Source organism: Gadus morhua, chromosome 12 (assembly GCF_902167405.1).
Source record: "Gadus morhua chromosome 12, gadMor3.0, whole genome shotgun sequence".
Taxonomy (NCBI): Eukaryota; Metazoa; Chordata; class Actinopteri; order Gadiformes; family Gadidae; genus Gadus; species Gadus morhua.
Window position 1 is genome coordinate 27,464,785 of NC_044059.1, and position 23,278 is coordinate 27,488,062.

Genomic DNA, 23,278 nt, shown 5'->3' on the forward strand with positions numbered 1-23,278 from the left:
CTTCGCTGCCACCCATGTGGCTGCGCACCCGACCCCAACGGGTCTTCCCACAGGTGGTGGGCCCATGGGATGAAGAGAGGGGATGGAAGAGATGGAAGAAATCAGTAAACAATAATAAATATGGATTCAACAAATAAAAGGCGCCAAAGAGCCAATACGATGTGTTTTACGCCATAGGACTAAGCGTAATCTGCGTAATCCTTACATGTTATACTAACTGTGCTCCAGGATGTGGATTGAGGTAGGGTGTCTAGAGCCACGTCTTTGCATCGATAGTCACTGTCACCCAGCAAGTGACACCCAACTGGTACATCTCAAAAAGCTGCCTCAGACCGCTCTCCATTAAAATGCAGCGAATCATGTGTAGCTGAAGCTCCAGGGCAACTTTGCAACATCTTCCATTAGGCTATGTTAAATAAATTTGCATCAAAAACAACCTGCGTGTTGATGGAATGCACTTTCTTCCTATTGACGAACACGTCCTCGTCTTTTGATGCGCAATTATTTTTATGTGCGTCCCGTCAATAGCACCGAACCACACCGGGCATACCTGCAATTGCCATGAAGTTGGCTTTGATCCTGTGTAATTGTTGAATGTCAAAAGGAAAGTTTATGGCACGGCTGACTGATGGTTGCGATATATTTAAATCGTCGGCATTGCAAAGTTGCATTTCCCCTGTTGCTTAAATAACGTAGTGTGGCCAAACATTTATTTCGGGACTGATCGGATTATTCCTGTAGTCGGGGATGTTATTGCATCGCGATTAACTCCACAACAAGTTTAATACCCTACCATTTCGTCTCGCAGGCATTTACGATTCTTTGTGAATAGGTCTTACTGAGTTAAGAGTCCTCTTGAGGACTTTTAAGCTCTCCTAGACTTAGGTGTGCGTGTGGGTTGTGAGTTTATTAGTGTGTTATCCATGTTTGGCCCGCCATCTAGCTCCCTTGCGCTCTTATTGTGGGGTGCGTGTTTGTGTTTGCGTCCACGTACACGTGTGGGTTTGTTGGTGTGTTTGCAAGGAAATACACTTCTTAGTGTGAGAAAACAAATGTATTTGTTTCCGAACCACAACCCTGTACGTTAAAGGCATGTCGCACACAAGGTGTACAATGTCTTGAAAATTCACACACACAATCCTTTTCTCATCACAAGAGGTGGTGAGTGTGCATGCTTTTGGTGCACACGTGTGTGTGTGTGTGTGTGTTGGTGTGTGTGTGTGTGTGTGTGTGTGTGTGTGTGTGTGTGTTGTTTGTGTGTGTGTGTGTGTGTGTGTGTGTGTCTGCGTGTGTGTGTGTGTTTGTGTGTGTGTGTGTGTGTGTGTGTGTGTGTGTGTGTGTGTGTGTGTGTGTGTGTGTGCGCACACACTGTGTGTGTGTGTGTGTGTGTGTGTGTGTGTGTGTGTGTGTGTGTGTGTGTGTGTGTGTGTGTGTGTGTGTGTGTGTGTGTGTGTGTGTAGTGTGTGTGTGTGGGCTACAATGCTGTGGACTGACCAAACCAATGCAAAAAGACTTGCAAAGTACTGCTCCATCTCTGCCACAATAAGGCAGTTTAGCAACCTGGAGAAGAAGATGCAATGGTCTATCCATGATGAAAAATAGTTTGTTTATAGGCATAAGGCATTCTCTGTTTGATCAAACCTGCTTAGTCCAGCAATGCTTCCATTAATGTTTGGATCATTTGTACCTCCCCACTTGGTACGATCCAAATGAAGGTATTAAACTGTGTGTGTGTGTGTGGTGTGTGTGTGTGTGTGTGTGTGTGTGTGTGTGTGTGTGTGTTGGTGTGTGTGTGTGTGTGTGTGTGTGCGCACGCATAGATTAGATGAGATAAAATCCCAGAGAAGTCTGTAATTTGAATCACCAATGACGAGGAGCAGCTAACTTCCATTGAAAGAAACAATAAAAGCCTCCCATGGAACCAAACCACCAGCATGTCTTGATGAACATGTCCATGTTCATGTCCTGCATCTGAATCAGGTGTCAGTCTCTGGGAGTCCCTGGATGTCTTGGCAGCGTCAAGCTGAGGCCTTCTCATGAGTGGATTAGCGGCCACGTCTGAAACCCACTGGCTGGACATGAGACATGTCTGCTGAGTGGCACACGCGCCACATTAGCGCTAAATCCTAGCCATGCCATGCCGCAGGTATGCGGTCCTGACTAGGCGAGCCCCACCTGTTGGGCATACTCCACATGCCTGGGGCTGTGAGGGCCACAAAGGGCCCGCATGTAGGACACCCGCATCGGGTAATGGTTACAAGACAAACGTTGTACCCTGTAGGCATCTAGCTAGGTTCTACCAGGTGTTATCTATCCTGAGAGCCCGAGATTGTCATGAATCATCATAAGGGTAATTAATATGAGGTAGGAGGTGTAGTTTGAAGTGGAAGGAAGTGAAACTCACGCAGACTTCCTACAGTCTAGAAGGTTCATATAAAATACCTTCTTCGTCTAACGTTGAGCAAAGGTCCATATCTGGGGTATTCCAAGAGCATCTCGACATCCTGACACTGTTGTGTGCCTTCGTGATGAATCGCTTACACAAACTCCTCTTTATTGTGCTGGCATGTTCAGCGCAACAAGGTAAGAATATTTTATAACAATGTGAATCATTCTTTCATAAGTATTAGATTGTATTTTTGACCGTCAAATGACTTAATTAATGTTTTTAATAAATACAATAATTAACAGAATTTGGTACAAATTATGAAATCTATATTTGGTTTATTTTCTGGCTTACCAATTTTAATGACAAATTGTTTTTGTTTTTCCGTATAAGCACTTGGAGGTACAATTATTAACGGGAGAGAGGTCCCGCCAAATTCATTGCCGTACATGGCTTCAGTGCAACACAATGGGGAACACATCTGTGGCGGATTTCTAATTAAAAAGGACATTGTACTTACTGCTGCCCACTGTGACAAAAAGTAGGTGAAATGTAGAAATGTTTCGACGTATGCAATCAATGATTGGAGGGAAATATTTGAATCACACATATTTGTATGGGAAAGTATGTGTATCCAAGATACTAATAATTTGATACTTTTTTTTTTATCAGGGAGTTGACAGTTGTTCTGGGAACGAATGATCTACGCAAGGTCAAGAAAACTATGAGATACAACGTTGAAAAATGCAAACACGCTGACTATAAAAACCATGATACTGGGAATGACATAATGATGCTCAAAGTGAGAACATACTTTTTCTACTTTTATCCAACATCATATATTTGTTATTTTCTGTAGATAGGTCGATTTGGGGGAAAAAAAATTGTCTGTACCATTGAAATGAATAATTGTAATGCTTGTTTGTTGGTTTTTAGCTGTCAAGACCATCACAAATAGAACCAATTCAACTTCAGGATGACCAAATTAAGATAAAAAATAACACCCAATGCCTTGTAGCCGGATGGGGTTGTATCAAAAGTGGGGGCCCTAGAGTTGATAAACTTATGAAGGTCGAAGTGGCTACTATTGACCGGAGGACTTGTCAGCGGAAATGGAAAACTCTCCCAGCCAAAACTATCTGTGCTGGTGGATACGAAACGAATAAAGGTTTTTGCCAGGTATGTAAATTCCATTTAGCATGAGTCCACTTTGCTAATAGATTCTTTGGGTGAATTACTTTGTGGTTTTGATTTTTTCAGGGGGATTCCGGTGGACCTCTTGTATGCAAGACGATGGCTGTTGGAATAGTATCATATACCGGCGATACCTGTGACTACCCAGATCTACCGAATGTCTACACTGACATAACAAAGTTTCTGCCATGGATTAATGATCCCAAAGCAAAGTGCAAGATTGCTTAGCGTGTATTATTATATATTCAAGCTAAATGTGCAATGCTGTGTTTTTTTTTAGATTGTTTGAAATTGTAGACCGTAGGCTATATAGTTGCATTATATTCTAGTTGTATCAGGCAGTGCTTCTTAACAATATTCAATAAACGTCCTCCACAGCAATGTCTTTTTTTTCTGACTCAGCATCATCATACCATTAAAAAGTCATCCAATAAACAGTTAATGCGTTCAATATGAATACTTCATTCAGGCTCAAATAATCTCACGTATGAATCTTATCGTCAGAAAACCCACTCAACCAACGGCAGAGCGGGTTGGTTTGCATTGGACTTTGCAGCATGCCTGTGGAAGCCCAAAACCATTGCTGCCGTGCGTTAACATAATCCAACATCTCCATCTGCTGGAGTATCCGGAAAAAGCTCCATCTCTATGAGTTCCAGAACCACAGTCATATATTCCCATCACCTAGAGTTGGTGGAGCATCAAATAAAGTTCAGAGAAATGAAAAAGGAAAAGAAAAGATGGACAGTTGAACTTGAGAAATATGTTATCCAAAGTCCCAGTCTACATTCTGTGGTGATCTTTGGCTGCTGGCTATCAGCGAAAGAAAGAAATATGAATGCTAAAGGATATTCTCAGTTCAGGCTAGGCATTGTGAATGGAGCATCGCCGAGTCTAATGGCAGAATACCCTTTTTCTTACTAAGGGCAAAGTACTTTTTTGTCACTCCTGTCACGAAGGGCAGAGTACTTTTGTGTCACTAATGGCAGATAACTCTTTTGTCACTAGGGGCAGAGTACTTTTGTGTCACTAATGGCAGGATACTCTTTTCTCATGGTGCATAGGTCTTCACCACACTGGTAACGTAGCCATCACAAGGAAGGGCTTGTGACATCGTCAACATTAATGACCAACTATAAATTAGTTAAATTTTTTTACTTTATCTTTTTAGGGAGTTCAAACATTTGAACAGTTCCGACAATAGACCATGTCATATGAAGCAAACTTGAGAAACTTGTCTCAATACCACTATTCTTAATAGTCACAACTCGGAAACATAAGACCCTTTGTCATGTTACATCACGTATCATATATATCATTGGGACATAGTACCGCAGGGAACAAGGGCCGTTTGTCATGTTCCATCATGTGGAAATACAAAAATATCATGGGGACATAGGACCATAGGAAACATTGGACCATGGGAAACCCAGGACACATAGGACCCTTGGTCATGTTCCATCACGTGTCATATGATACGAGCCTCCTCAGACAACAGCTGCCTGCGATGAGGAGCCACTACCGAGGACCAATCCCAGACCTTGGACAAGGAACTGTTTAGAACTGTGTAGGGCTGGCTCTTGGCAGGCTAGTTGTTCGGTATGTTGGCAATAAAATCAAGAGAATGACACTAGGCTTTGTTTTTATTGAGGCAATAATAAAATTGTATAAGCTTGGTTTGTTTCAGATTTCAAGCTATCTCTACATCAACATGACACAAATATATACAATTCAAGAGTAGAAACTGGTGAGCTGAACTCATAATAGAGGGGACAACATTTAGCAATGCATTGATGCCTATGGACTATGCCTGATTTGTGGATGTGTCTGTTTTATTCTTGGGACACATTCTAGTTAAGTGGAGTAAATATCTGCAGTAGATAAAAATAATAAAGAATTTGACTGAGCGGAATTAGTTAAAGGAACAAACTGAAACAATGCAGTGGTCTCATTAAAGGAAGACGTGAGATCCTAAATGTGAAATTTTCACACCCACACGTAAGTCAGATAAGGTGCATCACGGTCTCTGTGGTTCAGAGCGGACGTGTGCTGAGTGTGGTCTACAGGCATTACTTTGCAAATCTTGCATGACCACAATGTTCCCGCTAGACTCCATATGTAAGGTACAACGTCATCTTCACAAGAAGCCGTACATGTTTGTTTAACATCTAGGATATATTAAGAGCATCTCAACCCCTTTGTGACACATCACTTTTCAGCGTGCTGAGTGCCATCGTGATGTTTCCCTTACGCACACTCCTCTTTATGTACTGTCATGTTCCGTGCAAAGAGGTAAGAAACATTTTAACAACTATACTGTATATACAGTAATGATCAAATGATTATTATAAACTTTATTTTTCTGCTCAGAAAAACATTAACCTCTTTGCTTTGTTTTCATTTGTAAGCACTTGGAGGGAAAATTATTAACGGAAAAGAAGTCCCGCCAAAATCATTGCTGTACATGGTATCTGTGCAAAACGACGGGAAAACATTTCTGTGGCGGATTCTTATCAGAAAAGACATTGTTCTTACTGCTGCCCACTGTGACATCAAGTGGGTGAAATGTAGAAATGATCGGACAACTGCAAGATGTTAATAAATGAAGAGGGGAATATTAAAATATTTGCATTTTGAGAAGTCTTATAAATGGAATGGCTTTCTTTCATGATTGTATTCAGAACGAAGACCCAATGTGACAGTAGTTCTCGGAACCAATGACCTCCGCGAGAGAACAATGAGATACAACGTCAAAAAATGCAAACACGCAGACTATAAGGACCCTTCAAATGGGAATGACATAATGATGCTAAAAGTGAGAACAAACTTTTATACTTTATCCAAAATCTTGTATTAGTTACTTTGTATGGATAGGTAGATGTATACAAAATACTTTGGTATAAATATCTTTGGTACTATTTTTTTCTTCCGTACCCTTGAAATCAATAAATGTAATGCTTGTTTTGTTTTTAGCTGTCAAGACCATCAAAAATGAAACCAATTAAACTTCCCAAAAAAGAATACGAAGATCAAAAATAACACCCCATGCCTTGTAGCCGGATGGGGATATAACGAAACCAGGGGCTCTACTGTTGATAAACTCAGAGAGGTCAATGTGGCTACCATTGACCGGAGGAAAATGTCAGCTTGAATGGGCAAGGTTAAACAAAACTCTCTCTCCAGCAAACATTATCTGTGCAGGTGGATATACGACAAAGAAAGGTGCTTGTCGGGTAGCGCCCATATGTGTAATCATATTTTAACTAAATTCATCTTGCTATTGAGTGGATAATTCAAGCTCACCTCATGCGTCACGTCTGGACCTGAAACAGAAAATTGTATAGTGCCTATGGGAGTAAACAGAGCTTAATTTTTAAAGGTTTCGATTTCAATCAGAATCTTTGCCAGATATCTTTCACAGAGTTCTGATTGAAAACGAAAAAAATTCAATTTATCCGACCTCATACGTGTGCGTTTTTCGGAGGTCCAGGCATGAGGTAGGCGTGACTTAGCCACACTCTAATGTTTGAACGATGATGTGAATTACTAGTTTTATTTTTTACAGGGGGGACTCTGGAGGACCTCTGGTGTGCAAACAAGATGGCTGTGGAATTGTCCGTTTAACTTGGACCAAAACTGTGACTACCCAAATGTACCTAACGTCTATACTGACATAATAAAGTTTCTGCCGTGGATTAATGACCAAAGAGAAAATGCAATATTGATTAGTGTGTATTTTTTATATATTCAAGCAAAATGTGCAATGCTGTGTTTTGCAGATTGTTTGAAGATGTTAGACCGTTGCATTATATTCCAGTTGTATCAGGCAGTGCTTTCTTAACAATATTCAATAAACGTTCCCTCCGCAGCAGACCCTTTTATTTTCTGACTCAGCATCATCATAGAACACCAATAAAAAGTCTCAAATAAATGGTAATGCGAATCCATATCAATACATTCAGTCAGGGCAAAGATAATCTCAGGCAAGGATCTTGTTGTCAGAATAAACCAACCTACTTCAACAACGGCTAAATGGTCGGTTTTAGAGATGCGCGGATGGGCTATTATTTCATCCGCAAACCGCCATCACAAAACGCTTGATCCGCCCGCCATCCATCCGCAACAATTTTTTTGACCAATTTTCAAAACCGCACCCGCCCGCCATCCGCCTGTTGTTTTTAGGTATGCGCTGCTGACGCGAGGCTAGAAAGTTCTTTGCCTGTTCTTGAAAGGAGACTGATCCAATGCCGCAAAGATATTTAAAGGATAAAGTCCCTAGTATTGAAAGCATATTGGCTATGTTGTAGCCTATCCCAGAATATTATCAGTGAAGTGACGTCTGTCTACGATCGATGCACAGGGAGAAACTCTAAAATAGCAAGCACATCGGCAAACCTGACCTACCATAGGCTAGTAGCCTACACTTTTTTTATCATTGTAATAAAACGCAATTTGGTACACCATTTTACTATGGTAATATAGCCTACTGTGTGTTTTTTTTTTTTTTTTGCAAAATGAAAGATAGCCTTTTAAGGAAAACGCGACTCGAGCCTATTAATTCGAAATTTCACCGCATTGAAGGCTATATAGGCTACCTGTAACAAGCCCAACACTGCCTGCTTGCCTTGCAAATCAAAGTTTTCGACTATTTTCTTACCTTCTTCTTAGGTGTTGATGTAACTGAGCTAGAAGTTTAAATGTTCTGCACATCTCGTGCCTGCCAATGCCCCCTGATGTCACTTCTGCAGTCAAATAACTCCATCATCTCCTTTGAAAATTCCATATTCCCGAGTGGTAGGCTACAATGACTGGCTGTTTTTAAAATATAACTTATACGAAACAAAATAACCCAGGCAGTTTCATCTACTGTCTCATAACTGAGGTTTGTGGAGACGCGACATGGGACGGATCGTCACTTAATTTAAACTTTTTTGCTTCCGTTAGTGTGTGTGTTGGTGTGTGTGTGTGTTGTGTGTGTGTTTGTGTGTGTGTGTGTGTGTGGTGTGTGTGTGTGTGTGTGTGTGGTGTGTGGTGTCGTGTGTGTGTGTGTGTGTGTGTGTGTGTGTGTGTGTGTGTGTGATAGAGACAGAGAGGCCAATTTACTGCCTGATGAGAATTTGGATTACTTCAAAATGTGCTTGGAAGCAGAGATGGGGGACTCGAGTCAAAGACTTGACTCGAGTCCGACTCGAGTCGCCAGTTTTTGCGACTTGTGACTTGCTTTGACCAACACTAACGAAAGACTTGACTTGACTTTTGACTTGCCCCTTCCTGGACTTGTGACTTGACTTGACTTGAGTCATGTGACTTGCCAAGTCATTGCAGTCTTGTAAATATAATTAGATGAACACTTGTTTTATTGTGCGCGAGTGCTCCTGACCTGCAACCCTGGGCAACCCGCCCTCTTCCACGCAACGTGACATTCCCTTACTCTGCCTGGCCCGCCAAGAGACGTGGCCCGCCAATGAGACTCGACCGTGCGAGAGCCACGTGTGTGTGTGTGTGTGCTGTGTGCGTGTGTGTGTGTGTGTGTGTGTGTGTGGTGTTGTGTGTGTGTGTGGTGTGTGTGTGTGTGTGTGGTGTGTGTGTGTGTGTTGTGTGTGTGTGTGTGTGTGTGTGTGTGTCGTGTGTGTGTGTGTGTGTGTGGTGTCGTGAATAATACACACACTGTAACGCAAGTGTTTCTTGTCGGTTCTTTGACGTGTCTTGTATTTCCACAACGAGACTGTCGTGGGGTTATCTGAGCCATGGTTGAGAAGGAATTGGGGGAAAGGAACTTTGGTTTGACTCGCTGAAGTACATGAACTGCGACATGCCGCCGGTTGCCGCGAGGGCACCATCGCCCGGCAGCGGGCAGCCGGCAGCAGGCAGCGCGCGGTTCAGTCGACTTCAGGTTGATGTGAAAGTGGAAGAACCAGAGACGTCGCAGAACCCGACAAAGTCGTTTGTGATTCATAATATCGTCTGGAGGCGCACACAATATGTTATATGATATAGATATCTATGTATTATATGATATTATTTAGATATAGAGCTCCAGGACTGTAACGCAAGTGTTGTACACTTCCTTGTTATTTGGATAACCGTTCTGCTGTTGGTGTGATGGCGCATAACACGTCGGACTCTCGTCTCAGACGAGAGTCCGACGTGTTATGCGCCATCACACCAAGACCCCATCGGTCACAACTCAGTGCAAAAGTCTCGACAAATTTGATTTTTTGCAAGTGTAATGGACATATGTAATGGCTCACAACTGTCAGTTGTTCTGATGAACATGTTCTGATGTTCACCTCGCTCTCTCTCTCTCTCTCTCTCTCTCTCTCTCTCTCTCTCTCTCTCTCTCTCTCTCTCTCTCTCTCTCTCTCTCTCTCTCTCTCTCTCTCTCTCTCTCTCTCTCTCTCTCTCTCTCTCTCTCACATAAAAAGCTGTTTGAGATTCATTCATGTAAAAGCTGATTCATTACGTAACTTATCTTCTTACATTTAAAAAAAATGACTGAAAAACAGGTTTGATGAAATACAGACATTTGAAAAAAACGAATTTGATAATGACTTGACTTGACTTCACTTGATGATGAGACTTGACTTGACTGCTTGACTAAAGCTGTGCTTGGACTTTGACTTGCTTGATCCTCCTTACTGACGACTTGGACTTACTTGAGACTTGAGGGCTAAGACTTGCGACTGACTTGAGACTTGCATGTATGGGACTTACTCCCATCTCTGCTTGGAAGTAGGTAACGACATTTAACAATGTGTATATATTTTTGAATTTCGTTGGTTAAACCGCCAACCGCCCGAATTTAATTAAAATATTATTTTTTTTGTCACGTCACCCGCCCGATCCGCGGTTTAACCGCGGAGTCCGCGGTGGCAACCGCCAACCGCGCATCTCTAGTCGGTTTGCATTGGACTATGCATGCCTGTGGAAGCCCAAAACCATTGCTGCCGCGCTTTAACATTATCCAACATCTCCATCTGCTGGATTATCCGGGAAAAGCTCCATCTTTACGTGTTCCAGAGGCACAGTGATATATTCCAATCACCTAGAGTTGCTGGAGCATCAAACAAAGTTCAGAGAAAGATTCATGATCAGAAGGACAGTTGAACTTGGGAAATTTGTTCTCCAAAGTCCCAGTCTACATTCTGGGGGTATCTGTGGCTGCTGGCTATCAGCGAAAGACAAAAGTATGAATGCCAAAGGATAGTTTCCCATCAGGCTACGCTTTGTTTATGGATCGTCCCGAGTCTAATGGCAGAATATTATTTTGTCACTAATGGCAGAATACTCTTTTGTCACTATTGGCAGATTACTCTATAGTTAAATTGATTAAATAGCTGCAGTAGTAAAGGTTACATAGAGCAGGTTTAGCTATTACAGATAAAGAATTAGACTGAGTGGAATTAGTTAAAGGAACCAAACTGAAACAATGCAGCGGACTCTTTCAAAGGAAGACATATGAACCTAAATGTGAGATCTTCACCGACACGTGAGTCAGATAAGGTGCATCACTGTCTCTGTGGTTCAGAGCGGACGTTCTTGCTGAGTGTGGTCTACAGGCATTACTTTGCAAAAACTCGCATGGTGTTCCCGTCAGACTCACCCGTAAGGTCCAACGTCATCTTCACAAGAGGCTGTAGGTTAACATCTTGGTTATAGCATCTCAACCTGCTTGTGACACATCACTTTTCAGCGTGCTGCGTGCCATCGTGATGTTTCGCTTACACACACTCCTCTTTATTGTGCTGGCATGTTCCGTGCAAAGAGGTAAGAACATTTTATAACAATATATATACAGTAATGATCAAATAGATATTATAACTTTATCTTCTGCTTCAGAAAAAACATTAACTCTTTGCTTTGTTTCATTTAAGCACTTGGAGGGGAAATTATTAACGGAAAAGAAGTCCCGCCAAAGTCATTGCAGTACATGGTATCTGTGCAAAACGACGGGAAACATTTCTGTGGCGGATTTCTTATCAGAAAAGACATTGTTCTTACTGCTGCCCACTGTGACTTCAAGTAGGTGAAATGTAGAAATGATCGGACAACTGCAAGAAGTTAATAAATGAAGAGGGGAATATTAAACTATTTGCATTATGAGAAGTCTTATAAATTAATGTCTGCTTTCATGATTGTATTCAGAAAGAAGACAATGTGACAGTAGTTCTCGGAACCAATGACCTCCGCAAAATTGACGAGAGCACAATGAGATACAACGTCAAAAAATGCAAACACACAGACTATAAGAAGCCTTTAAATGGGAATGACATAATGATGCTAAAAGTGAGAACAAACTTTTTCTACTTTTAACTTATAGGCCTATTTTGTTATATTGTGCATAGGTAGATGTAGCTATACCAAATATTTTGCTTGTAAAACGAAATGTTTTATGCTTTTCTTTTCCTCCCTACCCTTGAAATCAATAATTTTAATGTTTTGATTTATTTTAGCTGTCAAGGCCATCAAAAATAAAACCAATTAAACTTCCAAATAAGAAGATGAAGATCAAGAAGAACACCACATGCCTTGTAGCCGGATGGGGTTTTATCAAAAGTGGGGGCTCTTCTGTTGATAAACTCAGACAGGTCGATGTGGCTACAATTGACCGGAGGACTTGTCAGCGGGAATGGTCTAAAAAAAACTATGTTCTCCCAGCAAACATTATCTGTGCAGGTGGATATGGGACAGAGAAAGGGGCTTGTCAGGTAGGCCCAAAAAATGATCTAACCATATTTTATCACAAATTCATCTTTGCTATTGATTGAATAATTCACGCCCACTTAATGCGTCACGTCTGGACCTGAGACGCAAACATGTGTAGTGCCTATATGTGGGTGTCAATGGAGCTTAATTTTAAAAGTTTCGATTTTAATCAGAATCCAGAAACCTTTCACGGAGAATCAGACTGAAAACGAAACTACGATCGGACTCATACTAGCGTTTCTGAGGTCCAGGCGTAGCGCATGAGGTGGGCGTGACTTAGCCACGCTCTAAGATTTGCATGAAGGAGTAAATTATTATTTTTCATTTTACAGGCGGACTCTGGAGGTCCTCTGGTGTGCAACAAGATGGCTGTTGGAATTGTATCGTTTAACCTAGGCGGAAACTGCTCATACCCAAATGTACCTAACATCTATACTGACATATCCAAGTTTGTTGCATGGATTGATTACCCCAAAAAAAGATGTCAGATTTGATGTGTGTATGCATTAAGGAAAATGTTAGATCCACTGTTTCTATTTTCAATCTAGTCGAGATAAGTAGGCCTTTCTGAACATGAAAAATAAACACCATTCATTCATAGCAAACAATTGTGTGTTGTTATTATGGAATTAGGCTATCATCACATAGTAGATGGTACGAAGAATATAAGGGTTGAGACAGGGTTTTGATTACCATAGACCATTTATCTAAAAAAAAGAGTCAATGAAGTCAAGCTTAACGAGCAAGTTGGTGCTGAGTTGTATTAGACTACGCCCGCCAATGGAACATTGTTAAAGCCAAAACATATCGACGCCTCGAAACTCTACGTTTCCCCTCTCCAACACCGCCATCTGCTGGACTGTCCTTTGGGTTCTATTTCCCAATAACCCTCTTTTTATCACAGGCATATTACAAAGCTAAACTATCATACACATTCGAAACACATTGTGGGTACTAACATTTACCCATACAATTGAGTTGACCTGTCTGAATGAGCACATTCGGGTGATTGCTGTTCTTCAACAGTCCCTGTATAAAATAGCAAAACCAGCTGGTGGTCAATTCAACGCACCGAGTAGACCGCATAGTAGACCGATTCAATGTCGTCTATTTTGGGACACCAATTCCCAGAGTTCAGTGCGAACGTGTCCACTACAGCTGCATGGAGAGGCGCTGGGTAGTGTAGTTTTTCCGCCCGCCCTACCATTTTCCATATGCTTCGCGAGGTTTTGCATGGGCGGGTTGTGTGTGGCTACATTTCTCAGCAAGACCTGCTAAACGATATTGCTATGAAATCAGCATAAAGGTAACAGATATGTCAATAAGAGCATGCGTTACGGCTTTAACACCGGATCTATCGTTTCATTTCACCATCGAATACACACAAATCAGGTGTAGCTGCTGCTACTTTTTAACATCTGCATTGAGGTGGAGAATGGACAGAGCAGAATTATTGATAACCTATTGCTATAGCTCATTGTAGGTGTGTTGTCCACAGTACAGGTAAGGTAGGCTGCTGTAGTGAATATAAACTGTTAGAACATGGATTCAACCCTGCGTGGTGGCTAATAGTATCAAGACAATAGCTGCGGCAAGTCTAGCCGGTACATATTTTTTTCTAGATACAGAACGTTTATGACAGAGTTGTGAAACACCCACTATCTATTACATTTCATTATGTTACAGACACATGACTCTATGGGATTGCGAGTGATCGATTATTGCCAGTCGTTGACACGTCGAGGTATATTGTCCTGCCTTGAGATACGCGTTAGGATCAAACGGTGACCTCCATAGATAGGTAGTTTAAGAGAATCACCAGGAAGTTATTCCTCCATGCTAAGCCATTGGCAGATCGGCTTGTCAGTCCCTGCTGCGTAGACTACATCTCACTTCAACTGGAGGCCTTGTGCCCTAGCCGATATCTGAAGCATTGCAACAGTGAGTTCCATTCCAGTCATAATTGAACGTCTACCTTCTCCTCATTTTTAGTTGCCTTTGAATTTCTAGAGGCATGTCCAAGAAAAGGGGCAGGTATGTAGAAACACAACACAACACAATACAATACAAAACAAAACTATACAGCCATACAGTATATTATGTTGCCACAACTGTTTATGTATTTTAGCATACAAATTGTATCATTATTACTACTACTACTATATACAATGGTAGTAACAATATTAATAATATATATATATATACCTAATACATACATATACATATATTTATTACATAAATATTTAATGAGTTATTATTGTTATCATTGTTATGCACTTGTAAATGACAAACTAAGCATATTCATTTGCATTATATATGGTGTATTCTGAGATGTTACAGTGACACCCAATTACATTTTCAATTAAGTTCCTTTTTTTTCTGATGGATGTTAAACACTTCATTTGTTTTCAATTTGGTGTCAGACCATTACAGTTATTAAGTTAATCCATAAAGTTCCCAAGAATGGGCCATATAATGACACATACGTAGAAAATAATTATAAACAAAATTTGAGTACACGCATGCTGTAAGGATATCCCTCTTCCCCCCCCCAAGAAAGCGGAGCAGCGGTGAACTGAGTGACACGTTAACCCCCGACCCCAACTGCATTCTGGGACTACGCATCCAGCACAACTGGCGTGAAAAGGGGAACCAGAGCAAATGGAAGGGAACCGTGCTGGACCGTCTCACCGTCAACCCCTCTCTGTTCATGGTTAAGTATGACGGATTTGACTGCGTCTACGGGATCGAGCTCTTCAAGGACGAGAGGGTGTCAAATCTACAAGTACTTACAGAGAAAGTCGGTGAGTGGCACGCTTTCCACTCAGTCAGGACCCCTCACTGGATACTCTCTGTTTGTGTCGTGTTTGGTTACAGAATCTAATTAGTTCACGAGATGCTCTGCACGCATGCGCACAGACACACACAAACACACACAGACGCACGCGCACACAAACGGCTTTGTACAATAATAGCACTCAAATCTAATAATCAAGAACAGTATACGCATGCATATATCCGCACGTAATATCTAGAGAGAAATTGAAGGCCATACGGATAAACAAGGTAATATTGGCCTCCTCTGTGTTGCCTCGCAGTGAACAACAAGATCAAAGTACCTCACGGGGCTGAGGAGTTGGTCGGCAAAGCTGTGGAGCATCTCTTTGAAAAAGAAGATGGCGAGAAGAACGAGTGGAGGGGGCATGGTCCTCTCGCGAGCCCCCATCATGACCAACTGGTATTACATCACCTACGAGAAGGACCCCGTGCTTTATATGTACCAGCTGTGGGACGACTACGCCGACGGAGACCTGAGGATTCTACCTGAAGCAGGTACCAGTAACCACACATTAAAGGGGCAGTATGTAGGGTTCAGTGGCCCCTAGGGGTGAGGTTGCAGATTGCAGCCCGCCCCCCCTTTACCTTTCCCCTTCCAGCGTCGTAGGACCATCTAGCCTGTGCAAAAGGATCTCCTCGTCCACGGCAGCATTGAAGTGTCACATGATGTGGTTCCTTGATAGATTTGTAACTAGTCATTTGTTGTTTAGGCTGTCAACCTGCAGGTCACAGCTTGCGAGTAACATAACAATCCAAAGATGAGATAGCGTCCTCTACAGAGGCGTTCATTCTGGGCTACCATAGGAATATGGCGATTGAACATGGCATGTAAACAAAGAGAGAGGTACGGGTTGGCCAGCTTTTAATATTTGTAGAATAAATCAGTTGGAGGATGTGACTTTAATGAAAGCATTCTCGTTGACGTTACTCAACAAGATCAGGGGAGGCGGGACATTAGAAGTGGCTAAGGGTTCCAAAAGCTCCTGAGTTCGATCCCTAATGCCTTATAAATGTAGGCGTATGTGATCGACTGTCTGACCTCTACATTGCTCTTCAATGACCTGTATATGACCCCACTGCAGGTCACTGGATAAAAGCCTCTGGCAAACGGCTCAAACACAGAAACTAACTCTGTCATCCCTCCCTCGTTCCTCTCCTCAGAGAACAAGCATCTGTTGCCCGCAGACAGGAAGCCCGGGGAGGAGACGGAGAGCCTGGTAGGTAAGCAGGTAGAGTATGTTACTGACAAGGGTGTGAAGAGAACAGGCCTGGTCATCTACCAGGTGCCGGCCAAGCCCTCCGTGTACTACATCAAGTACGACGACGACTTTCACGTCCACGTGTACGACCTGGTGAAGACCACCTAGATGGCAAGAGGACACTTTACCTCCCTTTCCCTACCGAGAGGGGCTTGTCTCTCGTTGTTATGTTTTGTTTTTAAAGCCTTTATGGGGATTAACATAATCATATGATGAATCATTGTACAAAATAAAAGCTTTTTTTGTTTGCACAGCAACGCTGTAGCATTGCTATGCTTGACTATTGTGCAAACAACACCTGACATAATGATATAAATGCTGTGGATACCTCCTAGTAACCAACAGTTACAAACCTGCAGTTTCGGTCAGATACTTTAATAATACATTATCTCCAAAGTAATAAGATGTTTACAGTTATGCAAAGAAATCGTGTGGAAGCAATTTTCTCATTGCTAACATCAATGACATAATGTGCTTGATTTGCTCAAAGGATAACTTAGATTTTGAAAACTTGGGGACCAGTGAGAAGTAAGATATGTAGCTGCATCTGATAAATTGCCCCTACCAACACAATATGGTTTGTCCTTATGCAGGTCTTTTATTCTCTCGTTTGTTCATTTTTTTTTTTTTCTTTCTCTTTCTTTATGTCACTTGTTCTTACTTGCAACACCATGGACGGCCGACTATTTAATGGATACTTGCTTATTTGGTTGCAAAAATATGTCCCATATGCAGTCTGATGCCGAACCAACTCTCACTCTGTGGTCGATGGCAGGTTTCTGCCAAGATGCCATTGGTCGTTAAAAGCACAAGGAACATATGTTTCTATGGTGCATGTTGCCATTTGCTACATTTATCCATTAACTTTAAATATCATTAAGTGCCTTCAGGCTAATCACGCTGCAATATATCTATATATATATATACATATATATATGTATATTTATATATATATATGTATATATACACACACATACATACTTGCGCTACTGCTAACTTACTAGCTTTACCACTTGGTTTTTCATTGTCCCACATAGTAAATGTGACTTGAGTTTTAAAAAAAATCACAAACATCAGTTTATATTGGAGAACATGTGCAATGATGCTTTACTGTAAATGCAGTATACAATTGATTTTCAAAGATAACATGCTGAGTCATTGGTTATGTCTGATTGTTCGTGACAAAAGGATCACTCATTATATTGTGTATAGTTCATATTTGTTTAGGTTATGGTACTCTTGACCTGTTTGACCCAACATGCTTATTAGAGCCAATGCTGCAAATTATGCATCACTTTACACGCATGAAGTAAATTTGTAACAGTTATTTGTTACAGACTAGTCCATACATTTTACAGTATTTAATCTGTAATTTATCTCTGAAATGTATTGTAATGTTGCCTGTTGTGATCAACCTGTATGTGAATATTTCACACCAGCTTTTCTCAAAACAGATATGTAGTATAAAGTAAAGTTAGGACATAAAGTCACAATATATGACAGTTATCATCAAACTACATAAGCGGTAAATATTGGGCAGGAGTCTCTTACTCATCAGAAGGGTATTATTAAAAGTATTATTATAATGGATCATATCATGGTTTAAGGAATATATGTCTGCCACTCCTCCAGGCTATTCTGTGTACGCCTCAGTTAAGTAGTGAGTTTATAGGTATACTGTGGTTTCATGCTTTTCTATTATGTGGCTGTTCAAAATTTGCATGTGTCATTAGGAAGAAACTTGTGGACATAAACAAATTTCAACCATGGTTGTGGAAGAATGAAAATGTCTACAATAATCTGGAGTTATTAAAAACCTGGATTTAAAATAACAAAAAATATGTGTATATTTAATTTAAACAAGTGAATGTGTTTTAAAAAAAGAAATTGTGATTATAATGGAGGAATGTTGCCACAACTTGTTTCTCTGGTGTGATGTTGAGTGGATATTCAAATGGCAGTGTGCGGTCTTCATTCTTTAAATATCCTTCCCTCTTGTACTGAAGTTGCAGCATCGACAGGCAATTTGTGTCAAAATTCTGTCATAAATAAAGTTTTTGCACATTTCCTTTCCCTCCAAAGTATCTGAAGGCTTTGCAATATACAGTGTAATTAACATTACGTTTAACATCATACATGCAAGCAAGAACGACTATGGCAGAAAGGGACCTTCCACTATAAAAAAAAAATATTGAAGCCCTTTCAAGCACTAAACTATGATGAATAATTCACTCCCAACTGGTTGATCAATTGAGGAATATTTATTTTACAACCGGAAAATGGTGAGACTGAATATATACAAGAGTGTTCTCTTTCATAAAAGAGTTGGGACAGTGGGCACAACAAATCAAAACAGAGTTAATGATAAGACATGAGCCTGCTACATACAATTAACATATACAGTTAGAAGTATGTGTATTTTGCAATATTATTTATCAGACTAAATAAATCAAACATTCAAAACCACTTTTCATCCAAGGCAGTTTAATAGGAAAATAATTGTTGGTGTTTGTCATACTTTTGTTTTGCTGATGTCGAATTTTCAATGTCTCGTCTTTCCCAATGAGAATAGAACTTAAAGCTGTGCTCAATTTCTGAAGTGTGAACGTGATCCAAAACCCATTCCCAAAATTATAAAATAACTACTAAATATGTTACTATTTTAGTTTGTTGTGCTGGTTCATTTGGCAAGATCTTTTAGATACTGGAATCCTTGACTGGTATAGTCGCATATTTTTGTGGGCCCCTCCGAAAGTGTGGAAAATGTTGTACGCACTCCTGAAAAAAAAGACATACAAATCAGACAATACTGGAACAACCTATTATTTTTTTTACACATTTTTTAAAAAAAAAATCGATACGGACAGCATTAAAAACAATTTGTCACACAACAAGCCGGACTAGGCAAAATCTCTCAAGAAACAGTGCTCAAACTTACCTGAGTTCCATGCTTGACGAGGGGAGAACTCAATCGTGGGCAATGCAGGGATTTTAGCCTTTGAGGAGAGAAAAGCATCATTGTTCACACAATGCTAATCAGCAGGTCAAAAACCAAATCAGCTAGATGAAATCAAGGTTTAAACATATACAGCAAGACCTCAGAACAAGTTATACTTATTTCCTTCCCTTTTGAATTCCTCTCGATTAGACAAACCCTCCATTACATCATGCATGTGTCAACAACTATAATGCTACAACAACAAAGATAATTAAGAAGAAAATTATAGAGCATTTAAACTCCAAGCTAAATTAAGTTAATTATATTCTCTGGTGAAATATGACAACTGTCAAAACGATGTAAAGAACATGATGCGCTCATGATCATCATTGAACTCCATGTGTATGCCGTGCGCGTCTGTTTGTTTACCTCCATCCCAAAGTACTTCATCCACTCGTTGATGGCAGGGGGGATGGCGGTCTTTGCCTTCCCCAGGACCTCGGTTCCCTGTTGACTGCTTCCCAGGAGCCCGGAGTCATACACAACATACAAGGCCCCTCAGCCACAGCGACCTTGCTGGTCAACCTGCACGAACCAACCAACACGGCTGTTATCTGAAACACCAAGGCCTGTACAGGTGGTCCAACACTGTGTACGTAGGCTCTGGTCTCCAAACATCGCAGATAGTGAGCTTACATCACCATTAATAATTAGTGACCTTATACCATGATCATTTCACTTAGCTTCAAGGAGGTGGTTGTGATTGCAACGGTTATATGTGGGTGTCCCATGTGACCTTACAACTAATAATAACGTGGAAAGCTTGCAGCCCGTTTAGCTCCCTCTGTGAGCGCTGTGTTGTCGACTAGCTAGCAGGCTAATGCTAATGCGCACACACAGACGCACACACTCACTGATGCAGGACGGCAATATGGTACAATAAAGTGGTGGTACTCACTTCAACACAGGCAGGAGCTTGGATGCCATTGTATCAAAAATGACCCTATATCGTTTGAACCCGATGTCGTTTTTTTCTCACCGGCGATACACAGTGAAGGACCTAAAGTGGGCGATAGCTGGACATTACATTGAAGGGCAACTGTGTACTGTTAACCACGTTGTGTGAATAAAGGTTGTTTGAAGGCTGCGCGGTGGACTGTTTTTCAGAACTGCAGATTCGTTAAACGGTTTTAAATTAAACCCGCGTCAAAATAAATTGACATCTCAATAAAAAAATATAATATGGAGAAAGGGGTGTACTCTGTTATTGATTTTATGATTGTTTAATAGTTTTATACGAAATCATAAAAGAATGGGTTGTCTATAAGAACTAGAACGACACTACCTATTTATTTTTTATTCCGCATGTCTCAAACATAGGCCTATAAAACCTGTTACAGCTCCATGCTGTAGGAAATCCTTTAACATCATCCTTAATGATTGGATTTTCCACAATATAGTGGAACCAAGGACTGAAAACTAGTAACACCAACCACGGTAAAAGCCTCCACATGATTATAAATAGCAGACTCGTGGCTGCCTTATGGAAAAAAGGAAGAAAATCCTCAGAAAACGTCAAATGGGCTTGAAGACATTTTTCGCATGCCATTCAGCAAAAGCATACAGCCATACGTAGACCTTCTGCATGGATTTTTCTAGACCTGGGCCAGTGAACCTCAGTACACACACACACACACACAGACACAGACACACACACACACACACACACACACACACACACACACACACACACACACACACACACACACACACACACACACACACACACACACACACACACACACACGCACACATGCACAGAATAGACAATACGTAGATCCTGCCGCTTCTCAATGCTTGTTTGTAAGCACCTCTTTCGCCGGCACGGCGCACATGATTAACACGTTTTGTAGAACATCTCAGCAACTGACTACATTACGGCGGCAGTTACGACGGGTGCGGTTTGTTTAAGTTTTTACAAAAACAACATTGGCGTCGAGCGGTGCTTCACCCGTGACCGGCATACTCGCGTCGCACGCACGCGCACACACACACACACACCACACACACACACACACACACACACACACACACACGCACACACACACAGCTATATGTCTACACATCAGCAACACAAAAAAACTGGGGACAACCTCAGCAGCAAGGCAAGGGCCTACACCAGGGCTATTCGATTGCCGGCCCCCGGGCCGGACCCGGCCTGCAAAGGAATTTTTGCTGGCCCTTTTAGTAAAAACATAAAATAAAAAAAAATAAAAAATTGTAAATAAAAAAAAATAATAATAATCTCCGCGCAGCACAGCGTAGACTTGCTCCGGAAGGCGCGCGGCCACAACAATCCTCCTCGCACGCTCCCACTACGCTCTTCTCAGAGTGCTTTTGCATTGCTCCTCTCAACTGCTTGGCGCGCTCCGCTTCGGAGTTCGCGCCTAACGTTGTTTTGATGATCGTTTCCCGCCTGGTTGAATCAGAACAATGTCGCTTTCTACTCTGAAAAAGCGAAAAAGTTGACTCAGAAAACCGACAATTCAATAGCGAATGGACACAGAAGTATTTGTTTGTATTTGCCACTGGGAAGCTTGTGTGTTTACTCTGCAGCGAATGTATATCGGTGAGTAAAGAATATAACCTGAGAAGGCATTTTAAGACAAATCATGCTAACTTCGACGCCAGTTTCCCACTGGATTCTGATGCTCGCCGCCAGAAGATTTTGGGGCTTACTTCATGCTATGAACAGAGACGCCAACCCTGTTTCAGGCTTGTTCAGATCAAGAGAGAGCTACATCAGCATCACTACGAGTCGCCTGGATATTAGGCAAAAAAGAAAAGGCCGTTTACAGATGCTGAGACCGTAAAAGAGTGTATGCTTGCATCAATCGAGGAGGTGGTTACAGATGAGAAAACCCGAAAACAGCGTGATTGATTCAATCAAGAAAATTCCCATCTCTGACACGACAACATCAAGGAGAGTAGAGGCCCTTGCGTAGGACGTTTTTCAGACTCTTTTGGACAAACTCCAAAAAGTGGAGGTGGATGTCGCTAGCTGTTGATGAATAAACCGACAGCAGCGATGTAGCACAGCTGTGCCTCTATGTTTGATTTTTTTGATGGCGAGTGCTTTCGTGAGGATCTACTTGGATTAATTCCACTGGATGGACACACAACCGCTGAGATACATTTTGAAAAGTAATTTCATTCTTCAGAGAGAACCAGTTTGAGTTGTATCGTATCAATATGCTGGTTACGGACGGTGCGCCGGCGATGTCGGGCAGGACACGGGGGACTGTCCGCTAGGTTGGCAGATGTGGCGCTGTCACACTAAATTTGTACCGGGCGCGTCATCAATACGTAATCCAGTCCAAACCTGCCCGGCAACAGATGATCGCTTCGTCCGTTATTCGCGAACCTTCTATCTAGCGATCCGTTATCTGTATTGTGCTATTTCGTCCTTGACCTGCTTTAAACACTCAGTTTACTTGCTAAATTTGATTAAACAATTAAATACAATACAAATATAAAGTAAAAACAAGTGTTATCTGTAATGATATCAACATCAGTTATTAGACCGTCACACGGAGCATGCGCAGTTGGATTGGCGCGCTGCATGTTGATGTCTGTTCCAAGATACATTGTGTGTTTATTAAGGAACCCAACAAAACATTACATTATCTAGCGATCCGTTAACTGTATTATGTTATTTCGTCTTTGGCAACATGAGCGCGAATGTTTTTTGAAACCTGCCCGGCAACGGACGACGCGATCATCTGCTGCCATGCAGGTTTGGAGTGGATTACGTATGGATGACGCGCCCGGTACAAATTCGGCAGCCGGTACCAATTTAGTGTGACAGCGCCACAGCTGAGATCGCTGCATTGTCTTATCTACCAAAGCCTCCTGTGTGCAAAACTAAGTGGTGAGTTAAAAGAGACCATGGACTCT

The 23,278-nt window shown here is 41.5% G+C and overlaps 2 protein-coding genes, 1 long non-coding RNA gene and 2 pseudogenes across 4 annotated transcripts; 4 read left to right on the plus strand and 1 right to left on the minus strand.

Moving 5' to 3' along the window:
* Positions 1 to 2,436: 2,436 nt before the first annotated feature.
* On the plus strand, positions 2,437 to 3,808 carry LOC115555070 (granzyme B(G,H)-like). The gene is made up of 5 exons (XM_030371740.1): positions 2,437 to 2,583; positions 2,780 to 2,927; positions 3,059 to 3,188; positions 3,323 to 3,565; positions 3,647 to 3,808. Exons 1-5 carry the CDS (start codon positions 2,529 to 2,531, stop codon positions 3,806 to 3,808), a joined length of 738 nt encoding a protein of 245 aa, XP_030227600.1. The 5' UTR covers positions 2,437 to 2,528.
* Positions 3,809 to 6,578: 2,770 nt separating this feature from the next.
* Positions 6,579 to 7,451, plus strand: LOC115555071 (granzyme B-like; annotated as a pseudogene).
* A 4,282-nt stretch (positions 7,452 to 11,733) lies between these two features.
* On the plus strand, positions 11,734 to 12,655 carry LOC115556199 (uncharacterized). Its single transcript, XR_003978956.1, has 3 exons — positions 11,734 to 11,866; positions 12,034 to 12,288; positions 12,619 to 12,655. It is a non-coding gene; the product is annotated as an uncharacterized LOC115556199 (long non-coding RNA).
* Positions 12,656 to 13,477: 822 nt separating this feature from the next.
* LOC115555692 (spindlin-1-like) lies at positions 13,478 to 18,450 on the plus strand (annotated as a pseudogene). Its single transcript, XR_003978902.1, has 5 exons — positions 13,478 to 13,592; positions 14,279 to 14,320; positions 14,843 to 15,090; positions 15,385 to 15,619; positions 16,286 to 18,450. The product of XR_003978902.1 is annotated as a spindlin-1-like (transcript).
* Positions 18,451 to 18,625: 175 nt separating this feature from the next.
* On the minus strand, positions 18,626 to 20,448 carry micos13 (mitochondrial contact site and cristae organizing system subunit 13). Its single transcript, XM_030372693.1, is given in 5 exon segments — positions 18,626 to 19,161; positions 19,322 to 19,379; positions 19,751 to 19,881; positions 19,884 to 19,906; positions 20,280 to 20,448. Coding segments are annotated over 5 exon segments (339 nt in total). The 5' UTR covers positions 20,309 to 20,448; the 3' UTR covers positions 18,626 to 19,063.
* Positions 20,449 to 23,278: the final 2,830 nt, after the last annotated feature.